The sequence below is a fragment of the Nesoenas mayeri genome, assembly GCF_963082525.1.
Source record: "Nesoenas mayeri genome assembly, chromosome: 13".
NCBI lineage: Eukaryota > Metazoa > Chordata > Aves > Columbiformes > Columbidae > Nesoenas > Nesoenas mayeri.
Window position 1 is genome coordinate 13395327 of NC_137550.1, and position 17426 is coordinate 13412752.

The 17426-nt window shown below is 50.6% G+C and overlaps 1 protein-coding gene across 2 annotated transcripts; it reads left to right on the forward strand.

Annotated features, from left to right (window-relative positions):
• The first annotated feature begins 1550 nt into the window (after nt 1–1550).
• LOC308045508 (ras-related GTP-binding protein A) lies at nt 1551–15202 on the forward strand. 2 transcript variants are annotated; one of them, XM_080352815.1, is made up of 10 exons: nt 1551–1802; nt 2324–2357; nt 4415–4514; nt 5498–5564; nt 6529–6751; nt 8426–8521; nt 10033–10155; nt 12090–12181; nt 13123–13238; nt 14172–15202. In XM_080352815.1, exons 2-10 carry the CDS (start codon nt 2331–2333, stop codon nt 14267–14269), a joined length of 942 nt encoding a protein of 313 aa, XP_080208941.1. In that variant the 5' UTR covers nt 1551–1802; nt 2324–2330; the 3' UTR covers nt 14270–15202. The 2 variants fall into 2 exon arrangements, with proteins under 2 accessions (XP_080208941.1, XP_080208942.1); XM_080352816.1 differs by lacking the exon at nt 10033–10155.
• The last annotated feature ends 2224 nt before the right edge of the window (nt 15203–17426 follow it).

A 17426-nucleotide genomic window follows, 5' to 3' on the forward strand; every position in this document is an offset into this window, starting at 1 on the left:
AAGGCTATGAAGGAGGGATATGTGAGGTGCTGAGGGTCTGCGCAGGAGAAATACAGAATCACAGAACTCCAGAATGTCAGGGGTTGAAGGGCCCTGGAAAGCTCATCCAGTGCAATCCCCCCATGGAGCAGGAACACCCAGATGAGGTTACACAGGAAGGTGTCCAGGCGGGTTGGAATGTCTGCAGAGAAGGAGACTCCACAACCTCCCTGGGCAGCCTGGGCCAGGCTCTGCCACCCTCACCAGGAACAAGTTTCTTCTCATATTCAAGTGCAACCTCCTGTGTTCCAGTTTACACCCATTGCCCCTTGTCCTGTCACTGGTTGTCACCAGAAGAGCCTGGCTCCATCCTCCTGACACTCCCCCTTTCCATATTGATCCCCATGAATGAGTCACCCCTCAGTCTCCTCCAGGCTCCATGAGGTGATGGGGCTCTGAGGGGAGACCCGTGAGACACCAATGCTCCAGCTGTGTGGCAGCAGCAGCTCGGGGGCTGCCCAAAGACCTGCAAATGCCAAGTTCTCCATCACCGCAGACAGCAGGTGGCAGGCCCTTCGGGGTGCTACAGCTTCAGGGGGTCCCAGGAGGGCCGCAGCCTCTGCACAGAGCCCAGCGGTTGCCCTGGGTGAGCTGGGGCTGTTTTTGGTGGTGAAACCTGTGGGCAGGTCTGCCATGCGCACCCTGTGTGCATTCTGTCAGAATATATACATGTTAATGAAAAACTTGTTGGACGTATCTGGCTTTGCTACGGGGTTTCCCTTCATAAATGACAAGCCCTACGCATTTATTTATATATATAATGCATGTATGTACGTACTTTTATGTATGTACATCTTCTGCAGATTTTTGCTGCTAGAGTTGCAGTATAATAGTATTTGTCTTGAACAATAGTCGGGGGGGTTTAAAGCGCGCTGTGGGACACCAGCAGCAATTTTCTGCCTGCACCAGAGAACAATGAATTAACCGCACGCTATTCAGTTAGGTGTTCTGCTGTCTCATTGACTCCAACATTTTAAACTGAGGTGGGAGATGGGGTATGCAGTGGCAGAGCGCTTCCTACAGCTTCAGGAGACTGGGGGTGGAAAAATTTGGCCACAAAGGTATAAAAATATGACCCAAAAGTCCGAACCCTGCGGAAAAACGTGTGGGTGAAAGGCGCTTCTCCCAGGCAGAAAATGAAGGGAAGCTTCCCATACCGGGAGTCGAACCCGGGCCGCCTGGGTGAAAACCAGGAATCCTAACCGCTAGACCATATGGGAGGCGCTGAAGACGAACTCTTCCGCCCGCCCTATAGCGCTGTCTGTCGCACCCTAGTGCTGCTCAGGGCACCCGTCCTGCGCCCCGCCCGCCCCGCTCCCGCCTCCATAAAGCCCCTCCTGCCAGAAAGGGCTGCCCACACCTAAGATGGCGTCCGGCGCTTCACTGCCGTCCCGCCCTGCCCTCTTCCCCCTCGGCCCGCCCGCTTCGCCGTTGGCGGCGCCACGTCACGTGACGGGAGGGGACCCGGGCGCGCTGGAGAGGGCGGGGTGAGCGCTCACGTGACCGGCGGCCGCTGAGCGTTGGGTCTCGTGAGCGCCGCTGGGGGGGGCGGGGCGGGGGGTCCCGGGCGCCGCGGCGGGAGCGGGCGAGACCCTGGCGGCCGGCGGGCCCACGCGAGGCCGCGGCTTTGAGGCCTACTCCGGAGCGGGAGCCGCTCTGCCCCGCTGAGCTCCGCCGCCTCCGGAGGGCAGGCCGGCAGGCACCCCCGCAGCCGCCCGTGGGCACTGCCGAGCCGGCCCGGGAGGCGCCAGTCGCGGCTGGAGGTAGCGGGGGGCGGCGGGGCCTGGCGGGGGCTGAGCCGCGGGGCGAAGCCGCCGCGGGGCCGGTGGGGCCGGGGGCAGCGGGGACTGTCCAGGCGGGCGGAGGCGGCGGCCCGGGGGTGGCGGGGCCGGCGCCGGGCGAGGAGCGGGTGTGGGGACGTGTGGCCGCGGGTGGCCCGGTGCGCGCTCTGGAGCACCGCGGGGTGCGGGAGCCCGGCTCGGGCTGCGCTGTGCCGGGTGCCTCCCAGCGCTGGCTGCGCTCATCCCGGCTGGGCCTGCTTGGACCGTGCGGGCACGGGAACGCTGCTCGGTGTGGGGCGGTGGGGGCTGGAGGCTTTTGCTCAAGTTTCCCCGCGCTGTGCGGAGCAGAAGTTGTCGAGTTCCTGGGCAGGCGGAGGCTGGGGATTGTGTCAGCACGGGAGCGCTTCCCCTTCTGCACGGTGCTGCGGGGGATGTGGGTGCTGGAGTGGAGCCTGTGACTGGGGAACGGGGAGTGATGTAAGGAGATGATCTTCTCTCTGTAGGTGGGTGATGCCAAGCACAGCCATGAAGAAAAAGGTAAGCACTGAAAGATGAATCCTTTGCAGTTGAGTTTTCCTTCCCCATGTGCATTTGCTAATGCTGTTCTGTGTTCGCATCTGTACCTCGGTGTGTTCTTTGGCTGTTGGGTGCCTCTTGAGATGGAGTCAGCAGATGCATCCTTTGCTTGAAGTGCTAGAAATCAAAATCGAGCTGGAGTTTATCCGCTGGCAGGCTGGCTGCAGAGCCACCGGCGACAACCGCTGTGGGAGCGTCTGCTGTGCGCCGCACAGCCCTGCCCCGGCTGCAGCCTGTGCTCTCACCTGCCGCATCAGTCTGTGAGGAGACCCTCCTGGTGCGTTACACAGCCTGTAATTCACTGGGGGCCCCTGGAGGGGTGAAACAGCACATGGGGAAGGAGTAGCACTTTTACTGAGAACCTGAGGGTTTATTCTAGCAGTAAGCATATTCAAAGCCGTTAAAGCGGCTGCGTAGAGAATACATGGCTGTGTTTCTGCGGTGTGCTGGGACTGGGTTTCCTGCCTCCCCCTACATCTGACCCCTTTGAAAGGCCTCTGCAGTCTAAAACCTGGGAATTGGGCTGGCCTGTAGGCTGATTTGGGCTGTGCCTTGGGGCCGTATTGAGTTTCTGCGTGTGGCTTTTCTGCAGATGGTACGAAATAAGAGATGTCAATGTTCTCTCTTCTCTGTGCGTAGCTCGGGGAGAAGACACCATAGTTTTCTAGCCAGAAAGGCTGGTAGATGTGACCTGACCAGCTGCCTTTCCAAGGAAAAATCCTTCTTACCAAATCGAGGCACGTGGGCAGCTTCTTTTTGGAAAGGGTGTCAGCCTGTTGGGTGTCGCAGTGGCTCTCAGAAGGATAACTTGTGCACACAGGACGCTGCCATTCTGCATCTTCTGCTTTGTGCTGAGGTTCTGGCAGCTGTTGCTGTGCGGTCGCAGAGTGAGGTTGGGAGTTGAGCAAGTGCCTTCCCAGCTGGCGTTTGGCCCCGGTGTGTGCTGGGCAGGCAGACTCGGGCCGCTTACACCCTCATTAAACCTACCCTGGGTGATAGATTTTCAGGGCCGATGCCAAAGGCTGAATTTGACTTTGTAACTGAACTTGTTTAGCAGCTGTTTTTGTGAGCAGGTCTGTGTTGGCTGTTGCTGTTGGGGGTTTTTCAGCTTTTATTTTTAGATCGCAATGTTAAGTCTTGCCTTGTGTGACACTCTTCCCTCTTCACCTCCCACAATCATCCCCTAGTTTTTGGCTACCAAAAGGTGCTGCCTCTCCAATGGATCTACAAACAGGACTCTGGAGTCAAGTGTCTCCCTACACAATAGCCTGGTGCGCTTGAACTGGGCTGTCCCATCTGCTTTTAACTTTTGCTGTTCTTCTGACATGCAGAACTTGAAATGTAACTTGTGTTTCACTTCTGTTGGGGAAGAGAAAATGAGTCATGTTACAAAAAGGAAAATATTGTGATTAGGAGAGAAATAATGGGTAAAGAATACCAGTTGTGAGTGGGCAAGGGATTGTTTCCAGCCTGGTCTTAAAGGCTTGAGATAAAGCTGTTTTGCCTTGGCAAAGGCCTTAGCTGTCATCAGAAACATCAAGTGGCCACCTGTGGTGCCCGTGTGTTTGGAAAACAAGCAGGTGCCAGAGCACAGGGATGGGAGAGGCTGCGGCAGCTTCGGGAGCAGCTCCTGCTCTTCCCGGGCGCTGGTGACAAGTCCCCTGTCAACGGGCACTGGGAACAGGGGCTGGGGGCCTGCGCTTCCTTCTGGGTGCTGGGCAAAGGAACAGGAGTGCAGGCAGAGAATCCTGAGTTTCATCGTTCCGGAATGCGAACAAGAGGGAAAGGTTTTCAGTCCCACCCCAATTCAGTGACTGTGGATAGCAAGGAAACGTCTGTCTCCTGCTTTCCCAGCTGGGGGACTCCTTTCCCACCCATCTCTTCTGAAATATTTGCATCTGAAATACGTTGTTCCTGTGCTTTGGTGGGTATGGCAGAACATGTTAACGCTGGGGGAGCTGTGAAGGACTCAGTTTTCTGTGGTAGCTAATTTTTATTTATATTTTTTTTCTTCCCAGGTGCTACTGATGGGTAAAAGCGGGTCTGGGAAGACCAGCATGAGGTCCATTATCTTTGCAAACTACATCGCCAGGGACACACGGCGCCTGGGTGCCACAAGTAAGACTGCTCTTGTTTGAACTGCAGGTTCTCAGGGCTCAAATCCCTTCATTAAAGGGGCAAGGCTGTTCCCTCCAGCAATCTCTGCCTCTCCTCGGGAGCAGGGGAGTGTCTGCTGGTCCTCCCAGCTGCCACACCTCCCAGGGAACTCACTGCCAGTTCAGCTGAGGGCAGGCAGGAAGCTGGAGTGAATGGGGAGGCAGCACTGGGCTCAGGTTTGCTGCTTTATCATTGAACTTTAATCCTTAACTCATTATGTTTTGATTAGGAAGCCTTTGCTGCAGCTACACCCATTATTGGAGGAGTGTTCAGACCCTCCTCTGGTCCTTCTTGGTGAAGCTTTCCTGTCCTTTGCCAGATGATCACTAGTGCAGCTGGAGGTGCAGGGATCTTGCCATGCACCCATGGTTTTGGCAGGATGATGCACTAGGCTTAATTATTGTCTTCTGCCTTATTTTTTTCTCTCCGAAGTCACTGATCTGAAAAAGCAATAGGTGATTCCTCTGAAACAGGGGTGCGAGTTGTCAGGATCTAACCACGCTTCCCGGAAAGCACCTGTGAGGACTTAATGTCATGGATAGATGTACATTTCCCTTTTGCCATAAATTTGGCCTGTTCATAAAGTTTACATTCTTTGTGTTACTGATTTATTGTTTTCAGGCCTGCTTAAGGCCTTGCAGAGTGTGCTGGAACTAATGTCATTCTTAAAATATCACGCAGATCAGAGAACACGTTGTTAAAGGGGAACTACCTGCTATGCGTTTCAGGAGAATAGTGTCCTGGGTAGAGAGCAGGGAGGCTTCAGTTACCCTGGGAACTGTCTTTTTTACCTTCAGCTACAGATTTACATCCAACAACGTTGTTTAATGGGATGTTACGGACTGTGGGCTGTGTTGTGAAGAATGGCGTGTTTGGCTGCCCCGTGATGCAGCTCTGATCTAGGGGTGTGGTACAGTGAATAAAGTCCTGCTGTCTCTTTCCAGTTGACGTGGAGCACTCCCATGTTAGATTTCTAGGAAACCTGGTGTTAAACCTCTGGGACTGCGGAGGGTAGGTACTGCTTGTTCTTTTGCTTTTAGAACTGTTGGGGGTTAGCTCTGGGGAATAAGGCTGGGATGCAACAAAACGGGAGTTCCTCCTGCCCCGGAGGGACGAGGATACTGCTTGTGTGAGAAGAGACTAGAAAAAGCTTCACGAGCGCACTGTAAAACTGGTGAGACAACTGCGGAAAGAATGGATGCCACATCTTAGGCTTGTGGGTGGAAGAGGTCGGCACGATTACGCTGTCTCTGGAGTTATCCCTACATAAAAGGCGCGGTATGTGGGTTCTCCCTTCCTTTGCTACCTGCTTTCTTCTGCTGGCAAAAAGCCTGAGCCCTTCACCTGGCCTTTCTCCTGAGGTGGTGGGAGGCGACGCTGTTTGATCCCAACGGCTGCGTGCTGAGAAGTGATGCCGAGGGTAGACAGTGATCCTGTGGCTCCTGGAAGCAGCTTTTTGAAGAGCGCTCTCCCACGGACAGAGCCTCGGCAGAGCTGTGCGGCTTTGCCATGTTTCATCAGCTCTCACGTCCTCGTGCATTGTCTGGGCCATATTCAGCAAAAGCTACTGAAGTTTTGGTTATGTATTAGCTTCTGCTGCCGTGTCTTTTTACGTGCAACTCTCTAAAAGGCAGTGTGGGTCCAGAATTAACACAGCCCTGTTTGCACGGGACCCTGAGCAGCCAGCTCTGACACAGGGAAAGCTCCAGCTTCCTGGGAGACAGGTGAGCACATGCTCTTCAGGAGCATCCAGCTCTGCTGGGTTGGAAATGCCCGGGGAGCCGTGTGTCATGGGGAGTTTATCCACCTGTGGGGCTCTCGTCTAGACTCCTGTGATGGGGTCTCTGGCTCAAACTGCAAACTTTGCCTTTCTAGCAGGAGATATTTCACATGTAGCACCTTTCCTGACAATGCTGAGGGAGACCCGGTTGCCCTCATGGGAATCTTCTTGCTTTGTTGCTCTGCTCCTTCTCAGACAGGACACCTTCATGGAGAACTACTTCACCAGCCAGCGAGACAACATCTTCCGCAATGTTGAAGTCCTCATCTACGTCTTCGATGTAGAGAGCCGTGAACTGGAGAAGGACATGCACTACTACCAGTCATGCTTGGAGGCGATTCTTCAGAACTCTCCCGATGCCAAGATTTTTTGTTTAGTGCACAAGATGGACTTGGTGCAGGAGGATCAGCGGGATTTGGTGAGAAGCTGATAGTTGCTCTAGAGATGCTTCCACATTGAACATCTTTTGACTGCGCTCATGCGTTGTGATTTCATACTTCAAATACAGCCCCATCAGTGCTGTTCCTAGAAGAGCTTCTCAGATGTTAAAAATTGTCAAAGCCCTCTAAACTTTTTGTGCCTCTTCTACGTTGTATGTCATCGCTATGTCTTGCATATAATCTAGTGGAGAACAGAGCTCATGATTTTTAGTGAAAACTACTCTAAGCCTTTTATAGCACTGACTCTAGTGTTTTCCCCAGCCCTTGGCTCCAGAAAGGAGGTAGAACTGAAAGAAAGCAGCAACCTTAGACTTGCTGCTCACCATTTGCATGGCTTTAAGGATGGTGACAGCGACAGTTGGTTTCTCTTCAGCCATTGCTTGTAGTCCAGCACAGGCTCTGTTCTAAAGCATAAAGAAAATGAAGAAGTTGAAACTTTCCCAGTTAACTAGAGGGTGGTTTCTGTTGGTTGATTTGCTCTGGCAGTTTGGCCTGCCTGCCCAGACATCGCCTCTTACACCCTCCTCTGCTCCAAGAGGCTGGCGATCAACCTTTCAGAGACTTTTGGTGTTTGTCTCTTCTCAGAGCTTTTAAAAGGTTGCAGGGAGACGGGAAGATGTTGAGTTCCTACCAGCTTTTTTCAGCTTGGACTGAAAAGCAACCAGCTCCCGATACCAAAAGAACAATGAGCTTTGTGGGTTAGACAAGTACATCCGCGGCTGCTTGGCCACTCCCAGGCTTGCAGCAGGTTTGGAGGCCCCTTTAGGCTGTTGGTTTTTGACTCCAGTAAGAAGTCTTATTAAGTTTTCTTCTGGTTCCTGGTGAGTATGTGCCTGGGCAGCTGGGGAGGAGGCCACGCGAGCTCCTGTGGCTGAAACCACACCCTGACCTCCCTGCGCAGATTTGTTCAGCATGGCAGGTTGGCTTCAGATCACTCGTGGTGATCCTCCTCTTCCAGCCTTAGTCCTGCCCTCCAGCCCAGGGCAGAAGTAGCTCGAAGAAGCTTCTTCACAGGCTTGATTTGAGGAGCTTTTCCTCACTTCTGTCTGCGTTAGCGCCAGACTGAAGGATGAGTCTCAAATCATCTTGGTGCTGTCCTGTTTGTTTAGGGGCTAGTGGACAAATCCTGGTTTTATATAGCTGTGCAGATTCTAGTGAGGCTGTGAAGTGAGGGTAGACAGAGGAGAGGCCTCACTTCAGTCATATTTTCAATGTGTATCATTGCACACCCATCAAGATCTGGTTTAAGGTATCTGCTACTCAGAAAAACCTGTAAATACTGCGCAAAATCACTCTGTAAACCTTACTGAAGCCTTTGGTGTCCCAGGACCCCAACGTAAGTGTTGTCCTGTGCAGGATTTCAGGAGTCTGGGTTGATGTTCTGGCATGTTTCTAAAAACAGCAAGCTGAGGTGAAGGTGGTGATGGTGTTTTCCCCACAGAGGCACGTTGCTGGATGTCCTGCTGGTTTTTAGCAGTTCTGTAGGAACCTGGCCCAAGGCTGCCTGGTCTCTGCTGTTCCCACTGCTCCCCTTTTTTTTGCTGTAGGTACTCGAGATGTGTTTGAAATGCATTGTAAATGAATGACAGCAACCACACCAAAGGCAGAAATATTTACACTCGACTGCTGATCTTTTGCTTTTTATTTCCCAGATTTTTAAAGAGCGTGAGGAAGACTTGAAGCGCCTTTCCCGTCCCTTGGAATGTGTTTGTTTTAGAACTTCCATCTGGGATGAAACACTCTACAAGGTTCGTACAGCTTCCTCTCCATATCTGGCTTCTCCCCTCCCACTTGAAAACAAGGGCATGAGGAAGGCAAGTGGTTAGTTGCTACTGGTTTATTAGTGATGCCCTTTGTAGTTCTGCAGCAACTAGTTGTGGAGGTTGTAAACAGCATCTGAGCATCCTGGGTTTAATTAGAAAAAGTAAAACCCCTGCACATGTTGGAGTCATGGTGTCAATATGTTAATGCTGCTTAAACACTTCACCTGGCTCCTTTAGAAATATTTAGAAATAATATGTAAGCACTTTGCCTGGCAACTTTCTGCATCTCTTAGTCATATTTATGCAGCATGGAATTGTTGTGTGGCTTTCTCTGCAGCACTGTGAAAACAGGAGCATTTTTCCCTTCTGGGAATTTGCTTTCCTTTCAGGAGTGGGTGGGTTTTTTGCTGTGACTGCAGTGTCAGAGGTTGTGCAGGTGTGGGGGTGGCAAGTGCTACCTGGGCTAGAGCAAATGATTGATATAATTGCCAGCTAGTGCTAATAAGCAGCCGTAGTGTTGTGGCTGGGCTGCTTGGCTGAAGGTGAGGACCATTTGGCTCTTTGTCTTGATTTCACATGGCACATTTGCCCATTCTGGCAAATCCACCCAAAGCCATAACAAATTCCCCCGCTTCAGCGTGTGACAGCTCTGGCTGAGGCTGATTCGGTGGGTACGCCAGACACCGCTCTTCACAAAGCTCCATCTAGAAATCAGCCTTCTCGAGCAGTCCCGCAAGCGTCCCTGACGTTCAGCAGTTAACACCTGTTATTCTGAGCAGCTTCTACAGAGGCAGCCGTGTTCTGGACACAGCCCTGCCGACGCTCTTCAGAGCTCGTGCCCTTGGGTTGGGCTTTTAACTTGGCATTTGGCAAGTGGGCTGGTAGGAGCGCTTGGTAAATATCAGGTACTTGGTAAACAGGAGACACAAATACCCACCCTGAGCCCTGCAGAGAAGCGTGTGGTTGAGCACAGGCACAAACCTGTGTTGGTAGGTAGGCAGTGAGGTAAAGCTGAGGTTGGAGGACCTGAGTCTGAAAGAGGACAGATGCTTATTACACCATCCCCAGTCCTTTCTGGGCTTGGTCCTGACTCATGGAGTTAAATTAGAGCTGTTTGGATCAGTGACAAGTTGCCAAGTGTACATCTGCATGTTGACCTTGCTCAAGATTAAAAAAACCTGATAACTTGAGCAGGTTTACCTGGGAGCAGTAGATAGAAGCATTGACAGTTTAAAATGAGGGTGATTCAAGCTTATTTTATCGAACAGTTTCTTTGTGACCGATGTGGAGAGGATCTTGACTTAGGAAGAGTTTACTCACGTCTGGAGTACTACTGGTAGTCTCTACTGCACCAGAGGTGGGAGAAGCTTCTTGGTCTTGCTTGGGTTGTCACCATCCAGCTCTGCAAATAATCAGTTTTTGAGCACCTTGTGTGATGAGACAATGAGGCAGAGAAGTGCTAATGCAGCTTGTGTTGTGTCCTCCTTTATCAACAGGCTTGGTCCAGTATAGTCTATCAGCTGATCCCCAATGTGCAGCAGCTGGAAATGAACCTGAGGAACTTTGCTCAGATCATCGAGGCAGACGAAGTGCTTCTGTTTGAGAGAGCCACTTTCCTGGTGAATACAGCAGTTCTGCCCCTCGTGTTCCTCTGCCCGGCCTCGGACGGAGTTCCCCGGATGGAAAGTGCTGTTGTGGCCGTAGCCCAAAGAGCGGTGCCAGTGTCAGGTGGCAGGACACGTTGATCCAGGCCTTGTGATATTGAAAGTAGCTGTTGTGACTCCATGGCTCATGGCACCTTCCCAAAATTTCCACTTCCAGCAGGTGCACTGAGTGCTTGATGGGTATTTCTCTCTTCCAAGCTGTGAGAAGGTTTCATATCCCCATTCTGTTGGTGGCTGTGGGATTTTTTTGAGAATTCCATTCTGCATAGGGCAAGAGCCTCCTTTCACTTGAGGAGTCTTTTCAGTTCCTCCTGATCTGGCATTTTCACTGGTATTTATTCCTCTTCTTTTTCCTGATGCTCTGCAAACCCAGAGTATGGACAGAGGGTGACAAGCGGCTGCATCGCAATGGTTTTTGAAGGTCCCAGCTGCATGGTTCTCTGCTTCCAATCTGTTGTCTCTGCCAGGTGGAATGTGTTGGGTAAAACCACTGTTGCTCCTTGTCTGTCCATGCTCTTGGTTTCTGGATTGTTCTCTTTGGACTTCACACCAAAACTCTTGCTGACCCCAAGGTTTTGAATTTGAGTGCTTTCCTTGATGGCCAGATGTCTGATTTTTGAAGTGACAGAGGGAATGTGGAACAGGAGTCATTACTTTTCTCACTTCTTAAACTATCAGAAGTAAAAACCTGCCATTTCTGGCAAGTTCTGCTTTGTAACCTTTTGTAGATAAGTAGCTCCACCTCGGTGGTAAGTAACAGAACTTTCATTGTAAGTACATTTCATACTGAAAAAGAGGAATCCTTGCTATGAAAAATCTATCCTTATTTTCGGTGCGATGGTGGCTTTTTAAAAGGCTCTTTCTTCTCACTTTTTTCATACGTTTAAACTTCTCCTGAAGTGAAATCTTACTCTGAAATTGTATTCAAATCACAGTAACAGAAAAACCGATCTGAAAAGTTAAGGAACGAACTTGCACGCAAGGAAGGCTTCGGTATGAGTGTCACCCTTGAACCTGGCTAAACCTGTACCCGTATGAATAATTGGGCAGGTTTAAAAAGCAGGAAGTATATGATGATTTTTTAAAGTGCTCCAGGAAGAAAAAACAAACCAGGAAAAACAGAAGCGTTGTTCTCACAAGCCTGTTCAATGTGACTCCATAGATAGGAACATAAGAGTTTAACATCCCTGTGCAGGGGTGTCCAGTGCTTCCTGTAGCAATTGGTTTCATGATTCTTAGGGGCTTAAGGCACACAGCATGAGGTTTTCAGAATATTCCTTTTTGGTTTGCTGTGGGAACAAGGATGATGCAGCTATTTGATTGTGTCCCATTCCCCTTACGCAGTAACTGATATAAGTTAACTGATTTGGGTGAAGAGTAAAGGTGTGTAAATGGTCGGGGAGAGGCAGCTGTGGGTCACACTGCAAGGATTCCAGAAGACTTTGGATCGTCTGAATCCCAGTCCTTGAAAATCCTCAGCGCAATAGACTTGGGAAAGAAAAGCTATTCAAGCATTTGTCAAGTGTCTTTCACCTACCTGAGGTGATGCTCTCGCATTTTTTTCCTCTCCTTGCTCTTCCTTTTTCTTTGAATCAAGACTTGAATCGCTGTTAAGCTGGAGTATTCAGACCTTACTGGACAATAGTGTCTCTTGTGTATCTTATAGACTTGCACATGCACTTGTGAAAGGTTTCTTGGTGACTGTATTACTGAGTCTTGTTTTGCCATGAAACACAAGTATTGTGGCAAATAGTTTCCAAGATTAAATTGGCAAAAGGCAAAGGGAATCCCTGTCTCGGTCACCACCCGTTTCCTGTCATTACTGTTGAGCCTGAGAAACCTTTCCTGAAACAAATTATGAACTCTTACGCTCCCTTTCTGCCTTCCAGGTCATTTCTCACTATCAATGCAAAGAACAGCGGGATGTCCACAGATTTGAGAAAATCAGCAACATTATTAAACAATTCAAGCTAAGTTGCAGGTGAGCCGGTTGAATCATTAAGTGGGGAAGAAACCTCCAGCAGGTGTTTCAGCTTCATCGAGAAGCACAAAAGTTCTTCTAATTATTACTAGTTCTGTGACTCCTCAGCAAGCTGAGGTGTCGTGGTTAAATGGCACCATGCTCAAACACAACTGAGTTAATTGTTACATTTTAACTTCTTCCTTTGCTGATGGTTGAATGAGGTTTGTGTTGAAACAACCATTTTCTTGTAGACCTTGTTCTCCAGGACAAGGTGGGGAAGGCCAGGACTGAACTGGTAAACTGGTGACAGTCAGTGCTGCAGAGGGTCGGGTGGGGAGTTCTGTTTCAGCCCCTCGACCACAACGCTGCTCTGGGAGGAAGAGCCTTGCAGACACTATTTGTTGGTATTTCGAATGGAGAAGTGCAAAGTTTGCTTTGGAGCAGCTTGGCTTTTGAACAGCTTCCAAGTCCCACGGTCTGTTGGTGATACGGAGCCTGGATAGGGTGGTGAAGTGGTGGTTTACAGAGTTGCCTCCAGATATTTCCGTTTTATACCGATTTTGGCTCGGTTGCCCGCAGAGTGTTCAACTGCCCTTTGGAATGACCAAGCTGTTCTGTCCTGGCACAAGTGACACTGACTGCTTGGGCACAGCGACTCAGACAGTCTCAAATTGTCTTCACCATTCAACGTACAGATCATTTTGTGGTGTTCTCATTTAGCCTAAAAGCTAAGGAATATTTTATTTAAGAATAAAAACATATAAACAAAACCAGAAAGGAAAAAAAAAAAAGCTTGTAGTCGCACCTGGTGGTGTTTGCGGAATGAGGACTCAAATGCTTCTTTGTTACCAACAACTCAAAAATGGGATGTTGGCTACCTGGGTTATGTGGGTGCAAAAGCAGTTTGAGCAGTGTTACGATAATAGTTCATTTACTTTTGGTTTTTTCTCTCCTCTTAGTAAGCTGGCAGCTTCTTTCCAGAGCATGGAGGTCAGGAACTCTAACTTTGCTGCTTTCATTGACATCTTTACATCAAATACCTACGTGATGGTGGTTATGTCAGACCCTTCAATACGTAAGTTGAAGCAATGATAAGCTGGTTTCGTTTGCAGGGACAAAAAGCCAAATGAGTCTAGTTTCAACTGTCTTTCTCTTGAAAAACTCCAAATACTGTACAAAGCAATAAAAACTATTGTAATTAAAAGAGGGAGAGGGATGGATAGTTTTGCTCTGAGCAGAGGGTGAGGGGAGGTGGTTAAAAAGTGACTTACGGTGCGGCAGGCGAGCGCTGTGCCTTTGACAGCTGAGCTGTCTGTCGCTGTCGAGCAGAGGATCGTAGCAGTGGTGGGGAATCACCGTAGCAGATGTGACCTGATTTAGTAGGTCGTGTCTAATAACCTATTTTGGGCTGTTCTGATCTGGCAGTCTCAGTGGTATTTTTTTGGAGAGAAAGCAGAGATGGATCATATTGGAGTTTTTGCTCTTGCTGCCCGAACTATCTTGGTGGGCAAGGACTCTAATTATAGGAGCATCTATTTATTTTAAAAAAGAAGCTGCAGCGCCAGCCCTTACAGGCACGGTGTGACTGTTTAACTGTTTACATGGCTCCAACTGACACTGCTCCTGTTAGGACTTGAAGTGCTGAAGAGACACTGTCCAGGCCAGCCTTGTGCTCCTCGCATGGTTTACTGAATTAGGGAAAACCTGTGTGAACCTTGTGACCGAGCGGCCAGCTGTGATATTACCGTGCTTGAGGAACTGGGGTGACTTGTGCGAGTATCCCGCCTTGCTCAGAGTTTACTCCGCCTCTTCCGCAGTGTCGCACTGGGATCAGCAAACAGCGCAGACCTCCCAGCATTACATTTGCCCAGCCGGGGAGCAGTGGGGTTGAAATAAGAGCGTGCTGACGGGGATGTTGTGTTTAGGCAGCGCTTGACTTCTGAGGGCTTGGCTACTCGCATCCCTTTAAACTTTTGTTTTATCTCCCCTGTCCCTTTTTCCGTCCCAGCTTCTGCGGCTACGCTGATCAACATCCGCAATGCCAGAAAGCACTTTGAGAAGCTGGAGAGGGTGGATGGACCAAAGCACAGCCTGCTCATGCGCTGAACGTCGGCCAAAGCACGTGGTCTTTGGGGGCAGAAGAAAAGGAGTCGGAACTAGTTATTTGTAGGAGAATCTAACAATGTCGATGTCTTTGGGCTTTGAAATGAGTGTGCTGCTTTATTTTTTCTCCTTTTAACGTTGGACACTAGTCACTCAGAGGATGTCTGCATACACTGTGGACCTTCAAAAGAGCCTTCCCTGGCCTGCGGGGGCTTGGGAAGAAGTGAGGATGGGTGATGTGCACATGGTCTCATACTCCTCGTTGTCATAGTGGCACACGGCAAAGCCATTCCGGATATTTTCCTCCTGGGTGATCGTATAAATCGCAGGAATGGAATATTTACTGGTTTATTGGTGGGTTGTTAGAATACGTTTCTAATTTTTTCCTTGTCTTCAGTCATGACAATAAATTTTTGCTACCGGGGATTTCAGATCCTAGAGCTTCAGAAAATGGGTTATCTTTCTTCTAAAACTTGGGGCAGCTTTGGCAAGCAGGTATGTAATAGCTGCATTTCTCCTTTCACGTTATTGGGGTTGTTGACTGAAGACCATTCCAGAGTTTCATTTAAGATAATAGTTTTTTTCCCCTCATGTGGAGGCAAAATTCACTCGGCTGGTGAAGCGGTCGGGCTGGCATTGGCCTCTTTACACTCGCCAAAGCGCTAGAAAGACCACGGTAAATAAAAAGGGCCAAAGACCCTCATTGACCAAACAGCAGGATGGTCCTGGCGCACCTAGTGTTGGTCCTGGTGCGCCAGGACGGGCTGCGCGGGCACGGCGGAGCCGCAGGGCGCGGTGTGGGTGGTGTGTGCATGAGCTATATTAGCTACATTTGCGACGAGCCTGTCGGACAGTGTTTGGCACCGATGTTACTTGACTTGTCTATTTTTTAATGAATTTTTTTGTGTGCGTTTCCATTAAACATAGGAACAACAAAAGCGCTGTGAGTTGGAGGAATCTCTGGCTTGCTGGGTGGGAGCTGATGCTTCTCAAGGTCTCTTTTCTTTTCTTTTCCGTTCGCTGCATCAAATTACTCCATGAAGAAGGGTGTGGTGACTGAGCCTGGCTCTGTGCTCTGTATTCTCCACATCAAGGTTTCCCCATGTCCCTGTGGGGGACACATGTGCTGGGGGCATGGAAATCTGAGTGGGTGAGTCTCACATGAGATTGGGGAGCTAAAGGGCACATGTCGGCTGGAGAGCCGAGGACCCTTCCATCAGTTCTCCATCTTTACAGCATTAACCACCCGCATCCTGCACCACCTGCTCAGATGTGTTGGTGCTCTGTCAGGCTGGGCGTGTTTTCAATTAGAATCAAGTCAGCGTCCCTGTGGGAGAGGAGCTCTTAATGATTCAGGTGCTCGAGTTTCTGGAGAACTGGTGAGTGGGCTGGAGATGCAGCAGGAGGTTTCTGTCTGTGGTGCCTGCGGGTGTGGAATGCTGTGCCTGGCCTGCCGTGGGGACGGCAGATCTTGGCTTCTGTCTGACGTCAGGGTGGAGGAAGCTGAAAGGCGACTGCAGTTCCTGCTTGGACAAGGTCAGTCTCTACTTTTGCTCTGGTTGCTGGAGAAACTTCACAGCTTCCTGCACCCAAGCCCTGCCCTGGGTTCTGGTGAGCAGAGCACAACGATGAGTTGCTGCTGATCTGGATGTTGTCAGAGCCTTGGGACTGTCACCCTCACAGAATTATTGGGAGGGGTTCTGCTTGCAGCTGTCACAGCTCCAGGAGAGCAGAGGGTGGCTCGTGGCCACAGTTCCAGCGCAGACTGAGGCACCTTCTGCTGCCGGGACATTTTCATGGACAGCAGCTGTTCTGCGAAAGACGGGGGAATGGGCGGTGGGAAATGCTGCCTTATTTCTATTGTTACAAGGAGTTCCCTCAGGTTTTCTTTGGGGATAAACTGCTCAGCACATGTAACTGGGATAATGTTAAGGGAGAGAAATGTGTGGAGGAGCAGGTACCAAACCACTGTGAGGGACGAGCGGTGCCACAGCTTATCGGGACCCAAACCCTGTGTGTGGGTAGCCTGGCTTGCTGAGGCCTCTCTGGGGCCAGTGGTATGATGGTGGTTGCTAAAGCCCTGCTGTTCCCTCTCCCTGCAAATCTGTTTTCCTGAAGAATGTGTATTTTTGGGGCTCTTTTGAAATCAATGTTTCCCTGGCAAGTGACCGCCAGCAGTGTGGATGCAGATATGCCAGGTGGCTTTAAGACAACCGCCTTACCCTTTTCAACAGTATGGTGTCATGTTTGGGTTGTCTCCAAAAAGCAAATCTCGGGGCCTCTTTTGGGGTTGGTTGCTGCCATGGGGGATGAGTGTCCAGCTGTGCCGGGCAGGTCCTGCCAGTGGCTGCTGTGAGCTGGGACTGAGCTCCTGGATGTGCCCGGTGGTGACAGGGGTTCTGCAGGATGGTTTCCAGGTCCCTGTCAATAGTCTTGCTCAGTGTAACTGTGGCTTGTGGGCACCCCCACGTAGCATCTGCACCACCCCGAAGGGCCTGGAGTTCACAAGATCTTGCGTCCAGGTCACATAGGGAAGTGGCGTTTGGCCAGATGCAGGATCTTCCCCATATGTGAGGTGGGGAAGGGATAATTTGGGGTGTAAAAGAACATAGAGTGCTGCATCTCAAAATTGTGGGCAAGGCCCCATCTCTGTGTCCACCGTCCTGCTCCAGGCAGGCGCTGGGACATAGACTGATGGCATCTCCCAGGATGAGGTTTCCTACCCACGAGCCCCGTTCCGCCGTGTGGTCACCCTTGTGGGTTTTAAACAAATAACAAAAATCCACGTATCGGAGCTTCCCATGCCGCAGCTCGGGCCCTTTCCTCTGCTCCTGTCAGCACCCGGCCCCAGCACCAGCCCGGCTCTTCCCTGTGCCTTCCTGATAAGCACTTGCAGGCAGCAGCGTGAGCCCCCGAGTGCCCTGGCACGCTCGGCCTCTCCTCGCACCTCCTGGCCAAGCTTTGGTATCTTCATGCCTGTTTTGCTTGTGCTAGGGAGCCCCAAACCAGACACTGGGTCCTGCTCTGGCCTCAAAAGTGCTGAGCATCTCCTCCATAACCAGTTCCCACTGGGACTTCCCAATCCTCATCCCAACCCTTGGAACCTAGTAATTCCTTCAGTTTTCCACCTCATAATCCATTTTTTTCCATACATTTCTCA